At 37.3% G+C, this 16,371-nt stretch overlaps 1 protein-coding gene across 2 annotated transcripts; it reads left to right on the top strand.

Annotated features, from left to right (window-relative positions):
• On the top strand, positions 1-15,781 carry RAP2C (RAP2C, member of RAS oncogene family). Of its 2 annotated transcripts, XM_037822237.1 has the most exons (5): positions 1-1,564; positions 1,651-2,174; positions 2,310-2,456; positions 4,937-5,249; positions 13,287-15,781. In XM_037822237.1, exons 3-4 carry the CDS (start codon positions 2,382-2,384, stop codon positions 5,213-5,215), a joined length of 354 nt encoding a protein of 117 aa, XP_037678165.1. In that variant the 5' UTR covers positions 1-1,564; positions 1,651-2,174; positions 2,310-2,381; the 3' UTR covers positions 5,216-5,249; positions 13,287-15,781. The 2 variants fall into 2 exon arrangements, with proteins under 2 accessions (XP_037678165.1, XP_037678164.1); XM_037822236.1 differs by having other exon boundaries at positions 1,651-2,456.
• The last annotated feature ends 590 nt before the right edge of the window (positions 15,782-16,371 follow it).

The following is a 16,371-nucleotide window of genomic DNA, read 5'->3' as shown; positions in this document are numbered from 1 at the left end:
GCAGCAGCCCTGGGCCAAGGAGAAATTGGACTAAACAGTCCTTTGGATACTGTAAGTGACGTGGGGGACACTCTTGATGGGACACACTACTGTGATTTGCCTGGTTTTCTAGTGTCCAACAATTTGGGTTTGGTAATAAATCTCTTTATACAGTCTGTCCATCCGGGCTTGCAAGTAAGGGAATTAGGAGTTAATTTAACTAGGCTGGCCACCGTGGTTCTCAGGTTTCCGGGTGCATGCTTGAATTAAAAAGGGAGTGACCTGCTGAAAATATGACCTAGTCTTCTGATGCTGGGCCCTGTGGATCTGACACGAAGTTTACAAATAGAAGGCCGTCAGAGTGAAAGATATGTGAGAAGTACCGATTTTATCTAAAAATAGCAACTTAGTGTCTAACATTAGTTATTATTTGCTTGTGAATTTCAATGGCCCTGAAGGATGACCATTAAAATAAACTTTAAAGTGGAAGAGTCAGCAGTGCAAACTGCTATGCATGCAGATAATCAATGATTAAAAGAAATTAGTCTGCAGGCCTAAACAATTTCCAATCAACTCTTCCCTGAATATCGGTTACCCTTTCTGTTATGTGGTCAGCATCAAATGGAGGCAAAACTGAGTCTAGTACCATAAGTCTATTTCTAATGCTGTTGTTTTCCAGCCTTGTGATAAGAAAGAGGAGTGACTTCGGCATTTGCTGATGGGGTCAAGGCAGACTTGTCAAATGATAAAAGTATCGGGTGGTTTTTTTTTCTTTCTTTCTTTCTTTCTGACCCAGATTTCCCTTTACTGCATCCTCTCCCGCTTCCTTTCTCCTCTGTGTTTAATTATTTGCCAGGCACGGCTAAGTAACACACCGTATAGGAAATGAGAGCAATAGTGAAGTCCAGGGGTGGTTTGCAAGAATTTCATGGAAAAATATCAAGTGAAGGAAATACCAGCAAAGAGAATCAACTTTCTCGGCCGTTTTATTTTCCCTGCAACTTCTAGTCCAGGGATGGTTGGTCTTCTCCCGGCGCTAGATAATTCGCTTGGCGGTCCCGTCCTGGCCAAGGAGAGATCAGTCCTCAGGCCTGGCTGGGGAAGCCTGAGCCGTGGTGGGGCTTCCCCGGGTTGGGAGGTGGGACCGTCAGCAGCAACGGCTGCGGGCGGGATAGGGGTCGCTGGAAGTCCTCCGAGAGGCCCTTTGCCCCGGCCGCAGTCCCGGGCCGAAACTGTCCCCAGCCCGCCCGCTAGGCAGGGCGCGGCCCCACCGCCACCCACTCGCCCCGCAGAGGTGGGACTTTCCCCACCGGAAGTGATCCCGTCCAGTCTCGGGGAACTGGGGCACCTCAGCCAGTGTGTCAGGGAAACCCTTCCGGGTGTGTGCTGGGGGGTGGGGGGTGGGTGAGAAAAAAGAGGTGGGTTCGCCTGGAGTCCCTGTGGCCGCCGCGGCCGGACGGCCCCCCACCCCTTTCTCCTCCTCTGTGAGCGACAGTTCTGGGGCGGCAGTAAGACCGAGGAGCCGGCCGGTGGCCATGGCCTTGGAGTGACAGAGCCTCCCGGGCGGGCGGGCGCGGACGGCAGGGTAAGCGGCGGCGGCAGCCTGAGCCGGGTGGGAGCGAGGGGTGGCGGAGGTCAGGAGGGTAACGTGCGCCCCTCTCCCCCTCGCAGGCCGGACGACCCCCGCAGGAGCCGGGGCCCGGAGACCCGCCCGGGCGGCAGTGACTGGAACGGAGCCCGCAGGCCTGGGCCGGCTCGCAGTGCGAGCAGGAAACGGGGTCCCTAGGCCACTTTTGTGTGAAGGGCGGGGCAGGGGTGCTCCTTGGACGCCCGCCTTCCAGCGGGAGCCCCCTTTCTGCAACGTGTCCCCCCCCCCCCCCACTTTCCTACGGAGGAGCACGTCTCGTCTCCCCACCCGCGCTGGCATCCTCCCGAGCTCGCCCTCGTCCCCACGCCCTCTGCCTGGGCTTCAGTTCCTATAGGAAGGGCATTACCCTCCCATCCCCACCCACCCTGACACTTCGCTCTTTCCCCTCCCCCTCCTTTAACTTCCTCTTCTTCCCCCGTTGGGCCCTCGGCTTCTCTGCACTCTCCTCCCCAGTTCGCAGATTTCCGCCCACCTTCCGCCTCGCCTAGCCTCGCCGCAGCTAGCGGGGTGTTGTCCCCCACCCCTCCTCTGGTAGGAGTTGGTGAAGGTGAGACTCATGAGGGAATACAAGGTAGTGGTGTTAGGGAGCGGAGGGGTTGGCAAATCTGCGCTTACTGTGCAGTTTGTCACTGGGACTTTCATTGAGAAATATGACCCCACCATTGAAGATTTTTACCGCAAGGAGATCGAAGTGGACTCTTCCCCCTCCGTGCTGGAAATTCTGGACACCGCAGGAACTGAGCAGTTTGCCTCCATGAGAGATCTCTACATCAAAAACGGCCAAGGATTCATCCTCGTTTATAGTCTGGTTAACCAACAGTCTTTTCAGGTAACCAAACCAAGTCTTGTAATTTGTTAGAAGGAGGTGTGGTAATCCTACATCTACTTCTGGTTTGCCTGAACTGCGTTAATGACGGTGTTTTCCTTTTGAAAGTTAGACATGGGGCATTTTTGAGGTTACTCCTCACATGGAAAAGTATCGGGTTGTTTCTATAGAGAGTAGTAAAGTAACAGCCATCAACAAATATTTTAAAGTTGTTTTTAAGTCAAAGAAAAGTAGCAAGAAATAGATAGGCCAGCCCGCGTATACTTAGCCTGGAATAAAACCTTCTGAAGTTGCTTGTTCAATTCAACAAGTATTGATTAATCTGTTCCACAAAACACAATATTTAACAGATAATCTCGGGCAAATAGAGCACTTTGAAAGGAAAAGTATTTTGATCCCATTATCTTTTGCACAGATAAGGCCTCTCTTGTCTGCTTCCCCCCTCCCCCTCTCTATTCTCACCCAAGTTTCTCAACTAGAATCATAAATCTTAGGGCTGCAAGATAAAGAACTCAAGACCTGCCTTCTAGGCATTTTACTTACTTAGGATGTGTGATATAAAGGGGAGTTATTAATTGTAAAGACTATATCCAGAATTAATAACCAACAAAAAAGTAAGAATGGCTCTCCTTTTTGTGCCCTAGGTCCAAATTGTTTCTGGTCGCATTGACTATATTTATTGAAACTGCAGATTTCTTTCCTTGGCTGGGTGGCCAAACTGGATGTGGTCCAATTTCTTAGGAAAATCTGTCCTGTCCTTCACTGTGAGACAGACTGAAGGTTTAACGTTATTTTAAGAGATTCAATAAATGTTGCTGTTTATTCCTTGAAAATAAATAACCTCATATTGACCCATTATATTGACTTTCATTGACTTAGGAAATGGATGTTTTTTCTGCATTTAAAGCTATGCACTTAATGTTGTTTACTTAAGAGACTAAGTGCTTTAGCCAATGCAATTTACTAATTTCACTTTCCTTAGTATTTTAAATTAAAGTACTGTGGCAAACTTTTCCAGTAACTTGACTAATATAGCAACTTCTGAATTTTTTTTAAGATGTTAAGTTCTGAGTAAATGAATCAAATCTATTGCAACCAAACTAAAGTTCATTTTATGTAGGCTTAAATTCCAAAGCCATAGTATCATAAAAGCATTTTCCCCCACAAAGTGCCAAAGTACTAAAGGTGCTATTTGACAGGCATTTTCTTTCTAAAGGATCCTCAGGAGATTTGTTATTCTATTAGCTGACTCTCTCGGGGCTGGAAATCTCTTGAAGGGTTTTTCATAAGATATCCATTATATCCACTTCTATTATTGACGTAAATGGGGAGTGAAAAATTGTGCCATCATTTCAACAGAGACTTTTACTCTTTTGAGCCTAAATGCCATAAGTTTGTATTCTCGACTGAATTTGTGTTTCCATAAGAACACAGGGAAAAGAAGCTTAACCTAGAAGAATGAATTGATACATGATCCAACAAAATTGTTGCAAATATTGAATAATAGTATTTTCCCCTGAATTTTCAGTACTCTGTTTTTCCTTGATTGTGCCCGTGTATATTCTGTGTTTACTGTAACTGGTCAAATTAAACAGATTTTATATTTATGTCAAACCTTTTAAGTTAAAAAAAATTGTGGTGTTAGAATTCAATCTATAATATCATCTTGAATCAGTACTTTTTCACTACCTAAATTGAAGCTCCTGGAGAATTAATACTCTTTTTATTACTTTTTTTTGTAATTAGTTGGCTTTTTAATTAGAAAAAGTAATACATATGTAAAAATTCAGGTAGTAAAAACAAAGATATATGAAGAAAATAAGACTTCTTTCCACCCCAGAATCCCCTTTCATTGTCTTTCTCAGGAGTTGCTCACTTAAAGTGAATTTAAGTGTATTTTAAGATATTTGCTTTTACTGTGATAAAGGCATACCATTAAATTTTAAATAGAACTTTTAAGTGTATTAATCTGTTTTTAATTTTGGTCTTCTAGGTAAATTCTAAAGTGTTTTTGTTCCCACCTAAAACACTTTCTCTCAAGCGCTCTTGCTAAATGGCTAGGAATGCATAGATGCAGCAATCCTGTGCTAGGATAACAGGTGTTACCAGGAGTGATGATGACAAGCAGGCAGGATTACGGAGATGGCCAAACATCCTCATGTATGAATGGGTTAATCATATTTGGGGAACTTACTTTTTAAATCAGTACCAGACTGGGGGGTAGAAGTGATTATATGAATCCTAAGGTGAGTATGCAACCTAAGTTTTCTAGTATTCTTCACATAAATCTGTTAGGTAGGGCCTATAGAAATGATCTAGTTCTTAATTCAGTGGAGAAGATATTTTCTCTATTTGGGTACATGATTTTAGTTTGGATACAGCTAAATATTCTCACTGAAGGATAACTTTTTGTGATATTTTAATATTTCTGTTATGATTATATAAGCAGCATAATTTTTTTCTCTTTGTGATTGTTTGAATAGGATATCAAGCCAATGAGAGATCAGATTGTCAGAGTGAAGAGATATGAAAAAGTCCCACTAATCTTAGTAGGAAATAAAGTGGATCTGGAACCAGAAAGAGAGGTTATGTCTTCAGAAGGCAGAGCTCTGGCTCAAGAATGGGGCTGTCCTTTCATGGAGACATCGGCAAAAAGTAAATCAATGGTGGATGAACTTTTTGCTGAGATCGTCAGGCAAATGAACTATTCATCCCTGCCCGAGAAGCAAGATCAGTGTTGTACAACTTGTGTTGTCCAGTAAAAAAGATAACCTCAATCATGGCCATACCGAGCAGGTTAGTTGTTGATGGAAATGTGTGAGCCAGGTGGTATTCTGTCTTTTGCTCAAGTATGACAAAAGATTGGTTAATATTAGTACACATTGCACTACCTTAAGTCTATTCCTTTCTTTATTTCTAAAATAACATTTTCCTTAGCACAAAAGCAGTCAGCATTCAGTGCAGAAAATCCAAAAAAATACAGATAAACATAAAGAAGATGAAAAATTGCCTGTATTCCCATTACCAAGATTTATTTTTCAAAGTGAGCTACTGTTCTTCCCTTTCTGCTTTATTGACATTTCTTTAGAGTGAGTTAAATATACATCTTTTTCCTGTCTTACTGATTTAGCATACAAAATGCACAGGATGACATTCAATAATATTTCAGAAGATGATTAGTTTTGTTATGTTTGTTAGGCTTTAAATCCTGGGCTAGAGAGCTGCGATAATTGAAATCTTCAATTTACTAATCACCCAAGTGCTTGATTTAACAGGATGTTTATTTTATCAAGTTCACCTGTACCTTGCATTCAAGGGCTTTAAGTGACCTCTGATTATAATAACAAATTATAGTGCCACAGTGTACCTTGACTTCACAGTGAATATATGGTTCGAATGAGAGTCTGGTTAAATCATCTTGATGTGTTAGAAAAGACCATCCGAGGCACAGGAAATATTTTTATTTGGAGTAATAAATAATGGAGTCAGCAAGAGCAATAAGAAAAGCCTCAAACCTTTCATGGAGTTAAATGGTAACTTAAAAAACGTTTTTAAATGAATAAGTTTTTGAAAAACTAAGGTTATATAAACTTGCTGAGCATTTAAAATAAAATTATTTTATTCATAGCCTAATCTTTTAATCTACATTCTAATTGGCCAGAATAGTCTCACTTAGACAGTAACACTTAGATAATAAGATCAAACAACCAGTATTGTGGATGACTGAGAAATGACAGCAAATGCCATACTAGCCTGACAATATCAGGAATGGAATTGATCTTTCTGAACCAAGGCTGACCTCAAGTCTAGGAGGCAGTGTTGCAAATGGCAACAGGCATTTCAGATCATAGTGATGATTCCTAATCAAAGTTCTGGCTTTATATGTGCTCCCTGGAGAAAAGACTAACAGTCCCTAATTTATCTTTGCAGACACGGTCTCCTACCAGGTAGTATCATCTCTGAAAATGAAGGATGACAACAGTGCTTTATTCAAATGCTTGTAGTTGTCAGTCTTTTAGCATACAAGGATATGATGAAAACTCCTTTATTTTCTTATGTCTAGCTACATTTGTTATCTTACAAAGTCACTGTTCAAGCTATAGTCCAGCATATATTTTGTTGATAGTGTCGCATTTAGCATTACATTCCTCTTGAGACAGGTGGATGTAGGTGAGCAAGTCCCATGCTCTTGCTCCTGCAATCTCCCTGTTTAAATTGTAAGCCAGCTTCCAGTTTGAACAAGTTCTCTGGTGATTGTGTCTTTACCATTACACTCTATTTCTCTATCTGACACTTCTTAACTGGTCAGATGACATGAGTGTACAAGTGTTTAGTTTTTTAATCTTTATAAAAAAATTAACCAACTCCCACAGAATGTTCCCAATTTTCTTTTCATCGTTAATGTACACAAATATGGGAAGTAAACTGAATAAAATTGGTCTCATCCATGTATAGGGCCAGCTGTCTCAGTCAAATTGACAAATGGATAATTTCTAAAGCTCCTTGTGAATTATTTTTGAATTTATTTCATTTTGCAATTTTTTGTGATCTAAATTATTTTAATGTGTTTGGCTATCTACAGGAATGAATACATAGTTTTCTTCCTTTTATATTTTTTATATCTTAAACCAACTGTGTTTAAGTCCTATGTTTTTGATTCATTACTATACTAAAAATTGGAAAATATTAATACCAATAATTGCCTATTTCTTAAGTAAGGGGGCAAGTTGCCTGCAGTTTTTTGGGGTTGGTTTTTGTTTTTGTAAGCAGAATACACACATGAAGGTGTAGGCCTTGAAATAAAATACCTATTCAGCTGAATTTCCGAAAATATTAAAGGGAATTCCCTGACCAAGTTCTTTTAGAACAAAGCACACTATATGCAGTTCTCCTTCTGACATCAAATAAGATTGAATGGATTTATATGGCAATCTGTAATCTGAGACCAGTAAAGTTTGTGGTTGCATTCACTCTACTTATCTAAAATTAGGCAATAGATTTTGACTTCTATAGCTCGAGTCATGGAGCTGTGAAGTCTCTCAAGTCGCATATCTATCTTAAGGATCAAACTTTGACAGGTAAAGGTGATTTGAGAAAGGTTTGTCCTTAATATTTAGAAGAGTACTTTGTCCAATTTAGAAATAATAAGACACAAAGAAGTCAGAAAGACTATGATTGTTAACTGTTAATTGGTTGCTCCTTGTTGAGAGTTAAAGCTTATTTATGCTCTAAGAACTGATTCTGATAATTTCTCACATTTATTTGTTACGACCCTTCAATTTGGGTCACCAGTATCTTGCCGAACATCTGTTTATATGCATGGCTCCCAGGATTGTATCCTCACTTTTAACCTCCACTGGTAGTAATCTTAGTGTAAGTTTGGACGCATGGCCAGATTCTTTCTGCACTGTCTTCGTGCCTGGCTTCCTTACTCTACCGGGGAGCTTAGCATAAAGTGCTTTGAAGGACTACATTTATCAACTGTATCTAGCCCCTCTGTATTGGTGTAAATAGTGGGCAGTTGGCTGTTTAGGTATACTGTTATTAAGAATGGATGTTTTGTTAATAATCTAATAATACTATAAAAGAAGTAAAACACAGTGCTGCAGGGGTTTAGGGAAAGGAGAGACCACATCGACCTAGAGCAGGGATTTTCAGCCTTGGCACCATTGACATTTTGGACTGGATAATTCTTTGTCGTGGGGGCTGTCCTTCACATTGTAGGTTGTTTAGCAGCATCTTTGGCCTCTACCCACTAGAAGCCAGTAGCACATCCCCATCCCCTAGTTGTGACAACTAAAAAAATCTCCAGATGTTACTAAATGACCCCTGGAGTGGGGAGACAAAATCACCCGTGGTTGAAAACCACTTAGAGGTTTGGGGAGCAGTAGCATTCGAGTCAAGCCTTGAAAAATGGGAAGGATTTGAGGTGGGGTAGGAGAGGGATGGAGGTGGATTCCAAACGGAGGGAATGCCAGGAATGAGCAAAATAATACCCTAAAATATTCTGTCTATTCCTTGAAAGGGAGGAGGAAGTACAATAAATGTATCCCTTAAAGGTGACAATTTGGTTAGATCCCTTTGACAAATTGAATTTTTTTCAAAAGTTATTTTTCAAGGATTCCTATATCTCAGTCCAGCAGTGATAAAAGTAACAAAAAATAAAACAGGAATAAAAAAGGTATTCTTCTCTACAGTTTGAAGGTCTTCTGCAAGATTTTATAACATTTTTCTCAGTGTATTATGGAACAGATTTTCCCAACAAGCGAAAATGGTGCATAAGAGTACCAAACACTAGGAATCAAACTGAAAGAACAAAGATCATTATTTATGTCAGCCCCAGTTCATTATACATGTCAGCCTGAAGAAAAAGGGAGATTCTTGATTCAAGAGTAGTGCATCATTTCACGTGGCAGCAGAATGCCTGGGATGTTAACAAAGGCTCCTGAAGGGCTTAACCATTTATGAATGTCATTTTAGTGTAGCTGGACTTACTTTTTCTAAATACAATGGAATTGATTAGCATTTCAGGGTTTTTTTTTTCATAAATGAAAATGTCCACATTTCAGAATAGTTTTTAATCATTTTTTTCAGTTTTTAAGATATGCTGGGGATTCAGCAAATGTGAGGGGAAAATCATCAAAGCTAAATCACATTTTGGACTTTAAAGTGCTGGCATTTTCATATCCACGTTAAATATTCATATCAGTAAAACACTAAGGTGGAATTCTGTGGCAGAAGTTACAGTTTTGTTAGATACCTTCTTTTTCCCTGCTGTATTTTGCATGTCAGTTTGAGTTGCGGGAAGGGGTATAGTTTATTTTAAATGCTCATCTGTCATCCACTACACATGGTAAGCCAAAGTGGATCCTGTGGCAGGGAGCTCTTGAAAGGAGGAGGAAGCTGCTTTGGGAGTGGAATGTACCATAGAGGTCTACAGTGGACCTGGGGTAGAAGGGAAGGGCAGAGCTGCTTTGCCTTCACCACTGCCCCTTATTTTCCCAGACCATCACCTTCCGCCACAAGGTTCATGGTTTGGGACTGTTCAGAATGAAGAGGTGCCTAGTTAGAGCTACTTTGGGTGTGGAGGTGTTGGTGATTAGAATGACTCTTTGTATATCTGTTCCCTCTTTAATTGCATCCTTTTAACCTCAAGATTAGGCTTTTATTGCAGAATGAAATGCATATGAGCCATTCAGTTTTACTCCATTACCTCCCTGGTTTAGAAGGAGCCATCAGTAGAATTAACAAAAATTGCATCATGGAGTTGGAGCATTGCCACTGAGGAAGTGTTCTAGCCATACTACAGGAAAGATTCTCCTTGTGGGATTATTTCTCAGTGGAATTCTGAAATTCAGAAGATAATATCACTAAGAAAAACTTAAGTCTTGTCAGCTGTTGGAAAAACTTATCCTACCAAAAAGCATACTTCCAAATTCCTTTGATTAGCTACAGTCATAGGAATATCAGGCTCAGCAAAAAAGCAATTTAGAGTTGAGAGCAGCAGTCCTACCTGGTCTAATTCAAAGCAAGCAAATGGGATCAGCAGCTCACATTGCCGCTTATCAGTGGATATGGTCACACACTGTTTGAGATTTCAGAATTGAGCTCATCAAATTAATATAACCTTTGAAGATTTAGGAAAGTCTGGAACATAAGAAAAATAGCTTAGCCCTTCCCTTCTACTCTGAGTTCACCGTCAATTTTAGGACACATACTTTCTTTAAAGCATGGTTCCACCTTCATTCAGTGATTCTGTGCCACAGCCTCAGCTTTTGCTTTCTAACAGGTGACAGACACATGAGTATTTTTCATGACCTAGGCCTCCCACCCCCCCCATAAACTTTGAGATTATTATGCAGATTAGGGTAAAGAAACAGGAAGATACTTAACAAAAACATAACTTCTAGCAATAGAATCCCAGCATGATGTTTTACTAATATAACATTTAACCTGGATATAAAAATGCCAAGTAAAAAATGTGAAGGGAAGTTCATTTAAAAGAAAAGTCCTTTAGTTAATCCCTTAGAATATCATATGTACAAAAACTGGAAAAAATTAAAACCAATTATGATTGCACATTTATATTTGCTTAAAAGAGAAAGAATGCCAGTAAATTACATTATATTTAGAAATAGTAAGTCCAGCTAAGCTAAAATGACATTCATAAACTGCTAAGCCTTTCAGGGGCCTTTGTTAATGTCTCAGCCATTCTGCTGCCACATGAAATGATGTGCTAGCCTTGAATCAAGAATCGCCCTTTTTTCTTCATGCTGACATATAAATAATGATCTTTGTTCTTTCAGTTCTGTGTTTGGTACTCTAGTGTACCAATTTACCACACTAGGGAGACCCTATTCGATAATTTCCTGAGCAAAAAGTTTGGACTCTCTCTTTTTCTTTTATTATTTTTAGATTCCCATAATAAAATTTTATTGGCAAAAAGTAAAAAAGTGAAACCAAGCAGTTAAGCAAGAATATAAGTAGAAGCTTCCAGAGTTAAGATTTGTTGGGTGCCTTCCTGGAAACTTGAGAGTAAAAACAGGGATAATTTGTGTTCTAGCTTGCAAGCAGCAAGTCATACTTTGCAATGTATGTCTGGACGTGATATCCTGAGAGTTAAAAAGTACTAGTTTGACCAGCTGCTTTTAAAGCTTCTGGGATATACTTTTTTAATGAATGAGTGTTAGTGCACTGAAAATGTTGCTGTCACAGTGTGGAGCAATAGCATTTACATTTTGCATTCTGTGAAATTCTAATCTGAGACAGACCGTCCTTTTTGCTTAATGCAAGCTTTTGCTTCAGGATTAATTACTGCAGAGAATTATAATTTATTACCCTCTTGCAAAGGAGCTGGTATGAACAATTTGTTTGAAAGTATGCCTATTATTAATATTGTTGAGTCTGGCCCAGGGATTTATCTGTGTCCCTTAATTTCACTGGAGTATTGTCATCCTGCGGAATGTGAATAGACCAAATGTTAACCAGGTTTTGGAGGGTGTAAAGTAATAAATATATCACCTTTTATTTAATGTAGATTATGGGTGGTAGGCTGTTTGTGTTCTTAATGTTTATTTTGGCTAGAAATAAATAAGAACTATTTTACTTTCTCAATTTGACTTCTGAGAATGCCTAAAATATTAAGTTGTCTCATATTACAAGTCTTCATTATTTAAGAGCCATAACCATATTTGAAAATCCCAAACTGTTTACAATTGTTTTTTTTGAAAGTGTAGATTAAAACTCATAGCAAACTTATTAGTTCAAATTAATCAGGGAATTAAAAGGTCTTCACTATGAATTGCTAAAAAGTCTTCACTATGAATTGTATATATGATGAAATACTGCTGTGTTCAAATATGTACAGAAATTTAAACTAGGCTAAAAATATGGAAATCCTTAGGATATTAAAGGCATAATCCTGGTCGTCTTGAAATGTATAACCTAGTTGGGAAATGGAAACAATACCTCACATTTGTGTAGCCAGTTATACTTTATAAGATACTTTCACATATGACATTATATTTACAACCCTGTGACTAAAGTATTTTTATCCCTATTTTAATGGTGGGGAAACTGGATTTGCCCAATTTTACATAACCACCATCCTAGTTAACAATTTCCTTCAATGCAAAAAAGAAGTCTTAATATTCATTAAGAAAAGGAGAAAATGTTTCCATAAGAGTTTCTAAAGGGCAAACTTTATTGTTCTATTTTTCTAATGTGTTTAAGAGGCAGAATTTCATTAATAATGAGAAGAGGGATCTTCTTTAAGAGTAATCATTTTTATGATGTAGCTGCTAATATTAAAGAGTTCTCTCAGATACACTGAACACTAATAGAAGTGTGGCTATCAAATGACATTAAAATTATGCACTTATAACCATTGGCAATCCTTAGAATGATCTTAAATTGGGTTCACTTGTCATTTTTTCATAGTTGCTGTTCTCTTTGTTTCTGGCTTTATTTAACTTTTTTTTTTTTTTTTACCTTTTACGTAAAAACTAACATAATTCCACTCCTGTAGAAGCTGTTTGGTGATAATAACATGCCGGTGGAAGATGATATGTCTGAATGATAGATTTTTCCCACCGCCAGAATTAACTGAAAGGGAGCAAATGTATCATCTGTAAGAGCAGAGACTGAGGAATCCTAATCACAGGAGAAGTTCCTATGGTTGGGAGGATGTCCAAACAGAGAGCAGACCAGAATGTGAAATGCATATGGCTACTGTCACTTTTAATCTAGCCCAAGCCAGGGCGCCTAATAGGTGCTCAATATCTGGACCCTGGATTGTATCATTTTCTTATTCTTAATTCTTAAGATGCTACATTTGAAAAGTCTAGTTAGCTTATAATTTATATGCATTTAATTCTAATATCCTTTCCAATTAAAAATATGAAGAGATCAAGTTCAAAGTAGAAGTAACATTTACAACACTTTTTATACTATAAGATGTTTTAAACCAGTAAGAGCATTTTTAATATTGTGTAAAGTATAATAGCAGTATAAAGTATACTAATGTAAAAATAAACCAGAGTAGTTACACACACACACACACACACACACACACACACACACGGTATGATATTATAAATCTAAAGCATTATTACTGTGTTTCTAATTTTAAATGATTTTTCAGGACCACACAAAACTGTTTTTTTTGTTTGTTTTTTTATATAAATTGATGAGAAACAGTGAAATTCCACCTTAAGGTAGTTATACTGGTACAACTTCCATATGTGTATTGATCTGTTGTCAGCATTCTTATTTTAAACTGTAGTCCATATTTCTACATTTTAATGACTTTTTTTTTTTTAATCTTAATTGCAGATAAAACTCAGAGGAAATTTGCACAGATGCTGCTTTGGAGAACTTTACAACCTGGGTTGCAGAACTGAGCCTTGGTAAACCTGTCTCTATTACAGCATGTTGCCATACATCTAATTAAGTGCATAAGGTCTTTGGCCTTCAAGATCCATTGACCTTAAACAGAAATGCTTAGCACGTTTACCATATGTTTAAAATCTGTTCTTTATCAATCAGTCCTTTTATAGCTTTCTAAGTTCTTATTGATGGCTAATATGCAAGGATTAATTTTTAATATTTTAATTGATTTCTTTAATCAGTCTCTCAACTTGTATTTATTAAATACTCAAACTCAGTATTACCTACTCAATGCCTTTTAAAAGAAAGTTATAATGGAGAAAAAAATTGAGCCTTAAACAAATGGTTACTTCTGTATATTACCTCGCACCAGTGCTTCATTCTATTTGTAAAATCTTTCTCCTTAAATGGTTGGCTAATACTTTGAGACGTTGTTTACGTGTGGCAGTGTTGTAAAAAGAAACTGAAGATCACGTTTTACCTGTATGGATGTAATATCCCTTTTCTTCAAGTACAGTTTGTGATGTGATTTTGTACTTAACATGTTCTGAAAGTTACAATTGATATTTGAAATAGACTGTAGAGCATTGAGCTGAAGAGTTAAGCATTCAATTCCATTAGGTTTTCACATGTTTTAATCTCATTTACAGCATCAAATTGCAGCAGTAACATTTTCCTTTCTGTGAAGTTCTAAATTTAGTTATGACCTACTTAGCAATGCCTTTGAAAAGGGATATTGTATCCATGGTAAATTAATTGTATATCTAAACAGAGATAGCTCGGCTTTGCCTGTCAGGCTTGTAATTGATATCTAGTCAACTTCTGCACATGTAAATGAAATTCAAATAAATTCATATACACTTTCTAGTTTTTAATATTTGTCCTTCTGAATAATAGTTTAAAGCAATATTTGTTAAAGTTTTCTTGCACTATCACAATTGCTTTTTAGTTATTTCTCAAGAAGCATGTTCGTAGTAGAGACAAAATCTGTGTAAAAGGAGGGAGAATAGCACCAAGTCTCTGGGCTTTTTTTTTTTTTTTTTGCAAATGTGCTTCTAATAGCCATTGCCTTCCATGTTGTTTACCTAATATCAGCACATTTTGTCTGAATACTTGAACATTTTAACAGTGACACAGGTATAGAAACAGGAAACTTATAAAGTATGATCTTTTGGTTCAGTTTTAACATCATGGCAAAGAGCGCTTTTTCTAGCAATGATTTTAAAATTTTGTAAGTTTGACAGTATTTTGTTGTTGGGTTTTCCTTTGGTTTTAGTTGTGTGCTTTTAATTTGCAGAAGTTAGTAACTGCAGCTCACCTACTGCACCAAAGTTCTCGATTTTAGGAGCCCAGCTTTAGTCATTTGAACATGCTTCTAAATAAAACAAAAACAAAAAACCAAAACTATACTTTTGAACTATAATGATAGCTCAATAACTTTGTTAAGGAAAGCTCTAATATATGCAGTGATGGATGGTTTATGAAAGGGTGTGGCAATTTTAAATTTATATGTGTGTAATGTTCAAATAAAGTGATATCTACATTCATGTGATTTATGGGTCAGCATGACCATTAATTATTGAGTAGAAATTCATTAAACTTTGATTTCCTTTTTTTAAATCGTGTTGCATTTGATTCCTGATCAAATTCCCTCAAAGTGAAATCTTGTTCTTAACTTTTGAATTTTATGGTGAGATTGTAAGGGTGGAGGCAATTGAAACATTATTCAGTACTTCTAAACTGTTTGAAATGAGTACCTAATTTAAGTTTGCACTTTAATACCAAACTTAAAACCAAACGCTCAATTCAAAGTAGGTTAAGTGATCATGGTTCTTTATTAGCTGTGTGAAATTATAAAGGAATCAAATAATTCATAATGATTTAAATTTTCTGCAGATTACTGATTTTTTAAATACAGTATTTTGTTCCTATGTGTAGTTTTCTCTCTCTCTCCCAAAGAAATTGCAGTGTTCATTGCCATTGACCTCAGCAGCAAATTTGACTTGAATTCACTTAGGATGACAGGAATCGGGAAAAGTGATTTAAAAGTGGTTTCTCCAGCACATTTTAAGAAAAGGGACCAAAAGTTATTTTAGCTTCCTCAATAGATTGCATGTCAAGTTGCTTATTAGAATAATAAATTAATATTAGATGCAATATATGTCTTGTCTTTACTATGGCATCTGTTTAGGAGTTGTTCAAATCACTGCAGTAGGGCTCTGCAAATAAAGTCACGTAACCTATTATGGATCTAATGTACTGTAACTTTATCAGTGAAAAGTAAAATCTGGAATAACAAGTACAAACATTGAACAATGACCTATAAAGATTTGTAAAAGCAAAAATTTTCCAATAGTTTTCATTCTTGTCATTTTGTAAGACGACCCTGCAGTCCACCTGTTTGTAACTTTTTTAATAAAATAGACATCTGTATTACTGAAGTTGGTTTCTTGACTTATTTTGGTGTATTGCTTCTTTTTCTAGATTTGCTAACTTATAAATCTCCCTCCCATAACTAAAAGTCATTTTTATCAAAATGACAATATATATTGCCATACATGTTTAAATGGAAGTTAAATGGTGCTTCCTTAGTCACCATCCTGGCATATGTGTGGGAAAATTGAGAGGTGTCCTAAAATATAATAACTTTTAGAGATTTCAATTTGAATGGCTTATTAATAAATTAGAAATTATAGATAACAGGTAAAAAAGAATAATGTATAGGACTTGTCCCATATGCAGAAAATGGCCCAGTTACAAATTTGTTGGCAGGTAATTGTCCATGTATAGGAAATTACAGGCAATATTAGGCAATATAATTAAATTTTGAAATACTTAATGAATTAAAATTCAACATGATTAATCAATTTTTTTAGTGAAAGTTTTTGGTAATCACTTTAACTGCATAACTCAATATTTTGAAATTGTTGAAATGAATACATTTTTTTAACCTCAATGATTTTTTTAACCCATACTCAATCTTTTCATAGAAGTTGGACAGTTCTGTCTGTCAAAATATATACAGAATGTT

Source organism: Choloepus didactylus, chromosome X (genome assembly GCF_015220235.1).
Source record: "Choloepus didactylus isolate mChoDid1 chromosome X, mChoDid1.pri, whole genome shotgun sequence".
Taxonomy (NCBI): Eukaryota; Metazoa; Chordata; class Mammalia; order Pilosa; family Megalonychidae; genus Choloepus; species Choloepus didactylus.
The sequence above is the reverse complement of the archived record's forward strand: the minus strand, read 5'-3'. Positions and strand labels throughout refer to the sequence as shown.

Coding starts and splice junctions, on each gene's coding strand:
- RAP2C (XM_037822236.1), top strand. CDS start 2,184: ATGAGGGAATACAAGGTAGTGGTGTTAGGGAGCGGAGGGGTTGGCAAA. Junction 2,457..4,936: donor TTAACCAACAGTCTTTTCAG/GTAACCAAACCA, acceptor TTGTTTGAATAG/GATATCAAGCCAATGAGAGA.